We start from the raw sequence: 12,231 nt of genomic DNA, 5'->3' as shown, positions 1-12,231 counted from the left end.
AAGAATCTGACTTTCTTTATCAGCTCTAAAACTACCTAAAGGCTGCAGGCATCCTGGGATAACTGTGGGCCAGAGTAAACTACTCTGTGCTCCAGACCCTCTGAAATCTGGAAGTATGAACCTCAGCATTCATTGCAATTGTCTCCTCAAGGCCAGACCCAGGGCTTCAGCAATGTTAGGGCTTTAAGACAGCCATCTGGAATTACTCATCATTCACTAACAATGTAAAATCGTCTACTCTAATTCTCCCTGCATTGCTCCAGTAAAAAACACTTAACTCAGAGAAGCTTTATATGCAAGATTTTAGAACTAAGCCCCGCCCCCCCCCCAAAAAACCCAAAACTTTTGACATGAAAGTATTATACCTAGAATGGCAAAATTTCAAAAATATGAACTGCTTCACGAATATTTTTTAAGAATGAAAACAAAATTGAATCACTCTTTTGACAGTGAATTACTCTCCTCATTACACTGAAAAGCAAATGAAAGGTAAAGCCACAATTCTATTTATTTTAAAAGATGTCAAATCTAGGTTAAATTTTTTTAACATTTCAAATAAAAACAGCGTCTTGGAAAAAAGAGCTATTAAATAGAACTTGGAAGGGCCTTAAAAGTATAATAACAATACAGGCTTAAATATTAACAATATTCTTGTGTTACTTTCTTGCTATTTGGCTAAAACATCTCCCTCCTCCACCTTTAAATCATCCTGTGTCTACCAATATTTTTGCTTTTTTTTGTTAGATCCACTTTTCAGAAATAGAGCACAGGTTATTAAACTGGATTCTTCCTTTAGTACTCATCCTCTGATACATTCCACTAAATTAGAGATTTATTTATATTGATAAATACCCCTTTTAAAAACAAATATATCTTGGGGAAAAAAAGATTAATTCTATATTACCTTTCAACCTCAAGGAAGAGAAGGAGGGAGGGAAAAAGAAGAGGAGAGAAGGGAGAAAGAAGACCTAATCTGAGGAAAAAAGACATTAGGACTACCAGAAGAGGACAGAAAAGGATGAGTGAATCATGCCTTAAGAGAGGGAGACTAGGAAACCAGCCAGAAAGCCTTAGACCTAAGTAAGTAAAATGGAAACAAAAAGCCTTCACTGGACACAGCAGAGATTATGTACAATTAAGGCGATAAAAGCTATGACTGTTACACCAGCACTACAGACAAATAAGTACTAGATTAAACAATTTACAAGGCACAGCAAAGAAATGCTATGGGTGATAAGGTTATCAATAAGTCATAATTGATATACAGAACGCATTAAACCAAGTTTACGCAACGATTTTAAAAGCGCCATTCCAAATAGTTTACTTAAAGAAAGAGTCTCTTTAGTTTTAAATGTTTTTGCTAGATTTCCAATGAGGGTCTCCCAAGGACCACATTCCAGTAGGTGAAATAATTATAAAAGCCACATGTTTATTAGTATTTAAAACATATGGCTCAAAATACACTCTGTGCTCTAAAGGTCAAAATAAGGTTTTATTTTTAGAATCTTCAAAGCTGTCATTTCTTGGTCTTTTTGCCATGTTTAAGCTAGCCAGATACTTCTTTTAATATGATAGAAATATAAGGCAGAAAAGAGATTCTTTAAAGCATTTCCTGCCAAACTGCTTTGCCTCAAACTAGCAAAACATCTTTGACTAGACCACTGAACTATGCTTCAGTTTTATCCTTCACTTAATATTAAAGCTAACATCTTCTGATACATGTCAAATACTAGACACCAAGGTTACAAACTGAACAAAAGAGAATCCCTACCTTTGAGGCAGTCAGAATCATTTGACAGAAAGAGACATATAAACAAATAATTATAAGACTACCTGATTAAGTTTCATAATAGGAGATATGAACAGAGCATTGTGCAAATAAAGTAGTAAAAGCCACGAAATGAGCCTGGAGGACTATGCTAAGCCTTTTCAAGAGAATTTGACATTTAAATTCATCTGCAGTGAGGCAGTTGGGTTAGTCAATCTGTAAGGACCCTTCTATTTTAAAAAGGGCAGGACAAAAAGGTGAAGGTCATAGAGATCTTGTTTGTCAAAAGGGCTGGTGTACCTAGCCATTCTACTTCTGGGTATTTATCCAAAGGACTTCCCTGTAGCTCAAATGGTAAAGAACTTGCCTACGATGCAGGAGACCAGGGTTCGATCCCTGGGTTGGGAAGTTCCTCTGGAGAAGGGAATGGCAATCCACTCCAGTATTCCTGCCTGGAGAATCCCATAGACAGAGAACCTGGCGGGCCACAGTCCGTGGGATCGCAAAGAGTCAAACACGACTGAGCGACTAACACACACACACATCTGAAGGACAGGAAAACACTAATTTGAGAAGATATATGTACCCCTATGTTCACTGGAGCATTACCTACAATAGCAAAGACATGGAAGCAACCTAAGTGCCCACGGATGGATGGATGGATGATATGCTATGTGTGCGTGGTGGCTCAGACAGTAAAGAATCTGCCTGCAATGTGGGAGAGCTGGGTTTGATCCCTGGGTTGGGAAGATCCCCTGCAGGACAGCATGGGAATCCACTCTAGTATTATTGCCTGGAGAATCCCCATGGACAGAGGAGCCTAGCAGGCTACAGTCCAAGGGGTCACAAAGAGTCAGACACAACTAAGTGACTAAGCACAGCACAGTGTGTATGTGTATATATACACACACACACACATTCATATGTGTGTGTGAGCGCGCACACGTGTGCACATGATGGAAAACTACTCAATCATAAAAAAGAATGAAATCTGCCATCTGTGACAATAGTAATGAACCTTGAAGGTATTATGCCAAGTGAAATAAGCCAGAGAAAGACAAATACCTATGATTTCACTCATGTGGAATCTAAAAGAACAAAATAAAACAAAAACAAACTTATAGATAAAGAGAACAGATTAGTTCTCTGATCTGGTTACCAGAGGGGAAGGAGGTTGTAGCACAGGGTGAAATGGATGAAGGGGGTCAACTATATGGTGATCACTTTTTAGTGCATAATGCTTCAAAATATAGTGCTATACACCTGAAACTAACATAATTTTAAAAACAGTTGATGTAAATAATTCCAGTTTATTGCTTATTAATTTAACTTCTGTATCCAAAAGAGAATATTTCACTTGTACATTGCTCATCATCTCTCCCAAACTTGTCCTCTTACTATACTCCTTTTCTTGGTAAATAGTTGCCGCTGCTAAGTCACTTCAGTCGTGTCCAACTCTGTGTGACCCCATAGGTGGCAGCCCACCTGGCTCCCCGGTCCCTGGGATTCTCTAGGCAAGAACACTTACCATCTAAAACTTAAGCTTCTATAGTCAACTCATCACCAGTTTCTATTATATTCTATACTATTTCTATATTCTATTTCCAATTGCTACCACTATCTCTTACAGTGGAGGCTTCCTGTGGCCTCCAAAATTTTGGAGTTTTCCTGTCTCTGAGATCTCTTCTGCCAATCAACCAATTCTTTACATGGTAGCCAAAGTGATTCTTCCAAAACACAAATCTGATCATATTTCAATTCACCTTAAAATCATACAACTACTTTTATTGTTCCCAGAAAAAGTCCAAACTCTCCAGTGTAACTGTCCACATCTGGCTTGGCTTACCTTGTGCTACAGTCTTTTATATTCATATTGAACTTCTCACACGTGTGTGTGCTTCTAAGTCGCTTCAGTTGTGTCTAATTTGGTGCAGCCCTATGGACTGTAGCATACCAGGCTGCTCTGTCCAAGGAATTCTCCAGGCAAGAATACTGGAGTGTGTTGCCATGCCCTCCTCCAGGGGATCTCCCTGACCCAGGGATCAAACCCATGTCTCTTACATCTCCTGCATTGATTGGCAGACAGGCTCTTTATCACTAGCATCACCTGGGAAGCAGTTTCCTCAATAAACAAAGCTCACTATCCTCTAAAAAGCATTCCAAGATTCCTTCAAGAGAGAATCAGGTGACCTTCAAAAATGATCTTTCAGGATCCTCTGCTTTTCTATCACCATATTTACCACACTACACAGTATTGTAACTACTTATCTGTCTCCCGCAGGAAGCTATAAATTCCTTAAGGTCAGAAACTGCCTTACACATTCTTGTCTTTCTTATGTAAAGCATCATACCTGCCTTGCACTGACATATAGATGGTACTAGATAAAGATTTGTTGAATGCATGAATAAATGAATGAATGAAAGAACAAACTGCAAAGAAAGAGAAATTCAGTGTCCTACAACTTGCCATAACAGTTATTAGCAACATTACAGAAACCTAATCCTTTAGCAAGACCATATTTAAGACATGAGCCTATCACAATTAACCTGTTTCCAAAGACAGATATAAAGAAGGCTCAACATAAACCCAAAATTCAAATGAACTTGAAGTGTGTTTATGTCTTCTAGTTTAGACAGCATAAACTTACTACTTTTGGGAGATAATACACATGTATCCTAATTATGATATATTACACATGTAAAAAAGTTTTAACTACATATGCAATATTATATTTTCACAGGTCAAGTGTTGAGTTTGCTTTATGAAAGCTACATATATGAAAGCTACACCTCATCATTGACTCACCGATTCTTTTCCAGCTCATTGTGTGTAGACCTAAAAGGGAGGGAAAAAAGGGGGGAGAAGAGAGTTAGCCATGTTGTGTTGCTAAGGCTATAAGAAGGGGGGTTAGTTTAGGTATTGCTAAATAAATTCATTGAGTGAATTTAACAATGCAATATATGGACAGACTTTTAGCTATCTCACTCATCAAGAAGTAGTAGTCTATGTTCATTAAGACTTCAGATAGAGCGTTTTCAGTTAACAACTAAATATTTTGAAATTAGAATCTTACTGTTATTTTTAATAAAATTAATATGAGCACATGTTCTCTTGCCCACTTCTAGGGTCCTACATTTTACTGGTTTGTAGACATTTTATCAGAAAATTTAATTCAAACATAATCCCATTCTTTTGTTTTTTAAAAAAAACAGTGTATGTACTTCCGTGTCTTCTATCTCCATTTACCCCCTCTTATACAGGGAGAGAAAAAGTTTTGGCCAGCACAGAAGCTGAAATAGGTTTGCCTTATTGCTAAGCGATACAGACAAATTCAAGCCTTTTTGTGTGTGAAACATAAACCAAAAATGTCACACAAGGAAAAAACAACATCAACAGAAAAGATATATTACTAAAATAAAAAAACACAGTTTTAAAAGACTGGGAGGATATACCTCAAAATGCTAACAACAGTTGTTTTTGTGAGTTTTTTCATTTTACTTACAACTATTTGTTATAATAATATTACTTACCATCTATTGAACAAGTTGAGTGTTTGCTCAACAGTTAACATACATTATCTCATTTTATCCTCCAAGCACCCCTTGTTTTATAAACAAGAATGCTGAGACTCTGAGAGGTAAAAAGACATGATCTTGTCCTAAGAGTTTTAAGTTGCAGCCATGATTTAAGCCCATGTCTTTCTTACTCCAAACCCCAACTTCCTTTTTTAAAAAAAAATTAATTAATTTATTTCAAACCCCAATTTCTTAACTATTTAGTGACAAGCAATATTGAAAAGAGACTTAGAGCATGGACTCTAAGGCCAGACTGCCTTGGATCAAATATTGTGTTGCCTTTTAAAAATCTCTTCATTTCTCTGTGCTCAGCTTTATCATCTATGAAACAGGAAAATAACAGTATTTGCCTCATAAGATTGTAATGAGAAATACACATGTTTACACTGAACAACAAAATAAACTCGATCTAAAGTTAACTACTATTAGAATGTCATACTAAGTTCTCCTGAACAAACATTTTTACAACAATTTAGCATTAAAAATAACAAAATTTTATAAAGAAAAATTTAAGTTCCTATCATCAAAACTGCAGAGAAGGCAATGGCAACCCACTCCAGTACTCTTGCCTGGAAAATCCCATGGATGGAGGACCCTGGTAGGCTGCAGTCCATGGGGTCGCTGTGAGTTGGACATGACTGAGCGACTTCACTTTCACTTTTCACTTTGATGCATTGGAGAAGGAAATGGCAACCCACTCCAGTGTTCTTGCCTGGAGAATCCCAGGGACAGGGGAGCCTGGTGGACTGCTGTCTATGGGGTCGCACAGAGTCGGACACGACTGAAGCGACGCAGCAGCAGCAGCATCAAAACTGAAACTTCAATCATTTAGTGTTTTCTGATTAATGTCAAAAGCCTTCAGAATATTTCATTACTGATTACTTTAATCTGATTTATTATTCTAATGGATATTTAATAATCAAATTCCTAAACTTCAACAATATTTTTATCAGTCTCATAATTTGTGGAAATTTTACTCACTGTCTTAGTTCAAGAGCCAAAAGGCTTCTTTGAGTTACTGTCTACTGTCCACCTTTTGCTTTCTTAGCATTATCGTAAGGTCCAAGTGACAAATGATAAAAACGACTGATCTTCATTTTCAACAGATTATCTTAATAAGAAAACACCCCTCTCAAAAGAGAGAAATTTTAAAAAATCTCAGGATGCTTTAAGAGTTCAGCCAAATTAATGGCAAGGATATGTACGATTCAGAAGAAGCTATAAAAACAGATTTCTTAGTATAACACAAACTCAGACCTCAAAACTCAATAAATAAATTACATCCAAATCTCTACCACACATAAGTATTTATAAACAGGTTTAAGTTCTTTCTTGTTTGAATGAAATGTCAAACTAAATAAGTTAGAAGAGGTAATAGGTATGTTTTAAAGAGATTTAAAAAAAACATTGTTCAAAATTTGAAAGGGTGATCAATAATAAAATTTCCCCAAAATAAGACATCCCCACTTGGTGAGTAAATTTTGGTTTAATTGCCTTTTACTGAAAAGAAAACTCAGAACAAGTAAAACAAAAACAATGAAATGCTAAAGTAATAAATGAAACAATGTATTTAGAGAGAGGTATTTACCATATACTTATTCCAAACAGCATGGCATCCCACATATGGAGTTAAATGCAAAAGACACATACCCAAAGATAACCAACTGCTGAATTCCAGTATTATATTGAACCTATTATCAAAGCTAGCACCAAAAGAACGTTATCTGAACCACTGCTGTGAACAAAATTAAAACAGCAGGTTCTTCCCACCTCTCTCAGATTTTTATTATTTATCTTCTTCCTAAAAAATATTAAATGATAGCTAAGAACTTTTTCACGAAACCAGAAAACACATGCCATATCTAGTTATATCACTAGTAAAATTTAACAAGATTTCCAAATACCAAGAGGCAAAAATGATCACATATATACTAATCTTTATCATATTGCCATGTTCCCTCAACTTTAAAAAAAATCCATCAGTAGTGTTTACTCCTATTTTGATGACATTTTTGCCTCTAATATCAGGTCAACAAATATTGCAAGTTTTCAATGTTCAAAACTATCTTAGGCTGCAAGGAATCAAAGACAGTCTCTAGCTGGTAGATTAAGACATATACAGGAATAATTACGTAAAATAAATTAGGCAAAATAAATACACGAAGAAAGGTACAAACTATTCTGAGAGTCTAAAGAAGGCAGTGTTTAGTTACAAATGGGGCTCTCAGAAAATGGGGCTTTAGGAAAGGGAGCACTTGGTCTGGGGCTTTTGCTACTACCAGAAACTAGACCTGGTAGGGAGAAGACATTTCAAGTGTGAAAAGGATATAGCAGAAGCAAAACAAGCTGAGTTGTGAAGTCCAAAGCAAAAATCACAGAATAAAAATGGAAAAAAAGTTCGGAGTTTAAATATTAGCCCTATCACTCACATTAGCTGTAGAACTTTGAACAAATTATTTAACTTTTCTAGTTAACAGTTTTCTCATTTGTAAAACTGGAGTAACATCACATGCCTTGACTGGGTGGGTTACTCTGAAAATTAGAGAGTAATGTAAAAGCATCAGCATATAGTAAGTATTCAGTAAATGCTAGCCACTGCAAATAGTCTTATTATTTTTAACAAGACTGAAAATATACTACCTAAAACAATGTTAAACATATTACATGGGGCAACAAATTGAGAGTTCTCAGTAACACTTGGAACTAGCCTGGAAACAAACAACAATAACAACTAAAAAAGAAACTAAAGGAAAATATAAGTGTTTTGATCATTTAGTTGATGTGAGGACTCTAGAAGACTGAAAGCATGATAGAGAGGAAGACGTCTAATACACACATGGAAAAAATAATGATCCAAACAGTGCTGGAAAACAGAGTAGCTGAACACGTCACATCCCAGCACACGCAGAAGCAACCTTCCTGGGGTTGCTTCCCTGAGCCTATGTGTCCAACCAAGCCTTTCCAATAATATGCCATTAAAATAGTCCATTATGCTAAATTCCCTATAAAGCTGGAATGTTCTGAATAATCCATCTGGTTAGCACACTTTTCTTCTCCTAACAAAAATGCACCTCTGAAAGTAAACCCTATGAACTGTCTTCCTTTCAGACACCCTTCCTCTGAATGCTTAACAACTTCCAAGGACAGGAATAAAGACATTTCTATTATTTATCATCAAATCACAGATAATCTTTTTCACAAATAACATCCCTCTAAGAGACATGGTAACACATTCCCTATTTGAATGGGAGTCATTATCTCAACCAGATCTGTGATTTTTCATTGACTACAACACTGCTCTAATACATAAACTTTTAATTCTTTAGGGTGCAGTTTGGTGGCAGTCAATGAAATGAAGCATAGAATTGAAATTGCACAAAATGGTACTGTTTGGCTCAAGACTAGTACCACCACAGAAGGAAAATAAAAGACCCCATTCCCAGAATTAATATTCTCTTTCAACAAAAGAAAAGACCTCTATCTTTGTTGGATTAATGAACCAGCCCCTAATTTGTTAACATTCTCATTTCACTTACTTTCCAATCCTGAAGTGCCTAAGGGATAGTGTCCTCCACACAATGAAAAAAAAAACACATTCTATGAAGCTAAGTGAGTATTTTCTAACTGTATCCTAAAGCTTATACTTCAGCTCTGTTAGAGCAGAGGTCTCTGAAGTATATACCTGAAGGGGGTTGAAAAAGAACTAGCTGAATAGTAAAACTTCTGTTTATTCTTCTTCTTCACTTTTATATGTAACCTTAATACTCTGGTATTTATAAAATATTAGTACAGCCATACATGTATAAAATTACGAATACATACAAATATATTAGGTATATTTTTTGCAGCTAGTGGTACATAAGTGGTCAATAAAGTTTGAAGAACACTATAATAGAAGAAAATCATGCTTACTGCCAATAAAGTAATTATTTCAAAGAAGTAGTTTTATACATTTGTTTCTGTCCTCAAAAAAAATGTTTTAAATATTCTTAAAAAAACATTAAAGACAGTAAAACTTTAATACTGTAGATAGGGAAAATGCCTCATAAGAAATGTATTATTTCTTTCTTAACAATAACAAAAACAAACACAATAACTAAGACCATAAAAAAGTGCCTAAAAAGGATGCAGAGCAATAACTACAATTAATAACTTACATATCAAAGTTGAATATCAGCATATCTTATGACTCAGCATTCCCCCTTGCAAGCATATACCAATCTAATATATATACACATATGTTTGTTAAAGGACACAAGAGAATACTCATTCTTTTCATACTAGCCAAAAACTGGAAACTCAAATGTCCATCAACAGTATTAGGTTGGTACAAATGTAATTACGGTTTCTGACCATAAATTTTAAATCATATAACTAGGCTCAAACACATCTTTATTAATCAAAATAGGAACCAATACCATCAAGACATTTTTGCCAATGAGAAATAAATTTGTTTATTCCTGTAGCATCAAAATCATGCCTCAGGATTTGACAAACTCTTGAAAAGCATTTTCTGCATCCTTCTGGTTATGAAAGCAGTTTTCCTGCAAAAAGTTGTCGAGATGCTTGAAGAAGTGGTAGTTGATTGGCGAGAGGTCAGGTGAGTAAGGTGGATGAGGCAAAACTTCGTAGCTCAGTTCGTTCAATGTTTGGAGCGTTGGCTGTGCAACTTGCAGGCGGCCTTGTGGTGGAGAAGAATCGGGCCCTTTCAGCTGACCAGTGCCAGGCGGGGGCGTTTTAGTGTCCAGTGCATCCCATCCATTTGCTGAGCAAACATATCAGATGTAGTGGTTTTGCAGGGATTCAGAAAGCTGCAGTGGATCAGACTGCCAGCAGACCACAAAACAGTGACCATGACCATTTTTTAGTGTAAGTTTGGCTTTTGGAAGTGCTTCAGAGCTGCTTCTCAGTCCAGCCACTAAGTTGGTCTTTGATAGTTGTCATATAAAATCCACTTTTCTTTGCACATCACAATCTGGCTGAGAAATGCTTCACTGTTGTGTGTAGAGTAAGAGACGACAACACTTCAAAATGACAATTTTCTTGGTTTGCAGTCAGCTAATGAGACACCCACTTATCGAGCTTTTCCACCTTTCCAATTTGCTTCAAATGCCAAATGATGGTAGAATGATTGATGCTGAGTTATTTGGCAACTTCTCATGCAGCTGTAAGAGGATCAGCTTCAACGATGGCTCTCAATTGGTCATTTCTACTTTTGATGGCCAGCCACTGCACTCCTCATCTTCAAGGCTCTCTTTTCCTTTGCAAAACTGCTTGAACCACCACTGAACTTGATGTTCATTAGCAGTTCCTGTGCCAAACGTGTTGTTGATATTGTGAGTTGTCTCCTCTACTTTACAACCCATTTTGAACTCAAATAAGAAAATCACTCAAATTTGCTTTTTGCCTAACATAATTTCCATAGTCTAAAATAAATATAAAATAAACAGCAATGTCATTAGCAAAATATAAGAAGTCAGAAATGCACATTAAAATGATGCATAACATAATGACATTTATTTAAGAATGTATTCCAATATCAAATGGCAAATTTCAACAATGCAAAACTGCAATTACTTTTGCACCAACCTAACAGAATGGATGAATAAATTGTGGAACATTCATATAATACTATAGAGCACTGATAATGAACAACTCTCATGCAATAACATGGATGAATTTTCATAATTTCAACACAATGCTGAATGAAAAAAGGCAGACACAAAGATACATACTGCCTAACTCCATTCAAGTAAAGTAAAAAACCGGCAAAACTAATGGTATCAAAAAAAGATTGGTGGTTACCTGGGGTAGGGCTGACAGTGAGTCTATAATATCTTATTTCTCAACCTTTGTGAAAATGTATCAAGCTATTTCTGTATGTACATTTTCAAAAAAGATGAAAAAAATTAAAAAATAACACATGAATCAAATTGAGTAAAAATCAGTTGTAAGTACTAAAATCATACAGAGTAAAATCATAGATACTTACTTAGTATGTACTTAGTTACTACTTACTTAGTAACAATAAGATAACTAAGAAAATAGCAGTACTTAGAAAATAAGTGACAAATCAAAGAACAAATGATAGAGAAATTAGAAGATATTCTGAACTGAATAATGAAAACAGAACATACTAAAATTTGTTGGATGTATCTAAAACAGTACTTTTAAATATTTAGCATTAAATTCTTCTATTAGTTAAAAAAAAAAAGGCTAAAAATCAATGGTCTAACTTCAACCTTAAGAAGCTACAAAAAGAAGAGCAAATTAAACTCAGTGAAATACAGGAAGGAAATAAGAAGTTGCAGGTTAAAAAAAAATCACAAAGAAAACAAATTATCTTCAGTTGGATGATAAAGAAATACAACATTTCAAAATTTGCAGAGTGCAGCTAAAGCAGTGTTTAGGAAACAAATGTTTCTAGCTTTAAATCCTTTGGGGTAGGAGGTAGGGGTGGACTACAAAATCAATTCTCCCACCTTTAGAAGGTGGGAAAGAACCAAACTAAGCCTACAGAAGGGGAGCAGTGGATCTCGGCTGGGGGCTGTTTTTCCCACCAGAAGACATCTGGTCATGTCTGGAGATATTTTTAGGTTTCCCTGGTGGCTCAGTGGTAAAGATTCAGTGTGCAATGCAGGAGTTGCAGGAGATCCAGGTTCAGTCCCTGGGTTGGGACGATCCCCTGGAGGAAAGCACGGAAATCCACGCCAGTATTCTTGCCTGGAGAATCCCATGGACAGAGGAGCCTAGTAGGCTACAGTCCATAGTGTCGCAGAGAGTCAGACACAACTGAAGCGACTTAGCACGCATGCATGTACAGAGATATTTTTGGTTATCATACCGGGGAGATACTACTGTATTCTGCGAGGAGAGGCCAGGGATGC

General features: G+C 36.0%; 1 protein-coding gene across 3 annotated transcripts in view; it reads right to left on the bottom strand.

Annotated features, from left to right (window-relative positions):
• The window catches only part of MXI1 (MAX interactor 1, dimerization protein), a 92,469-nt gene that overhangs the window by 43,517 nt on the left and 36,721 nt on the right, over nucleotides 1-12,231 (bottom strand). For 2 of the 3 annotated variants that reach the window (NM_001076331.1, XM_005225751.5), the window contains 1 exon segment: nucleotides 4,575-4,604. The exons of the other annotated variant lie outside the window; for it this stretch is intronic. In NM_001076331.1, coding sequence (NP_001069799.1) covers nucleotides 4,575-4,604 — 30 coding nt within the window. 3 annotated transcript variants of the gene reach the window in all.

The sequence above is a fragment of the Bos taurus genome, chromosome 26 (genome assembly GCF_002263795.3).
Source record: "Bos taurus isolate L1 Dominette 01449 registration number 42190680 breed Hereford chromosome 26, ARS-UCD2.0, whole genome shotgun sequence".
In the NCBI taxonomy this organism is placed as follows: Eukaryota; Metazoa; Chordata; class Mammalia; order Artiodactyla; family Bovidae; genus Bos; species Bos taurus.
The sequence above is the reverse complement of the archived record's forward strand: the minus strand, read 5'-3'. Positions and strand labels throughout refer to the sequence as shown.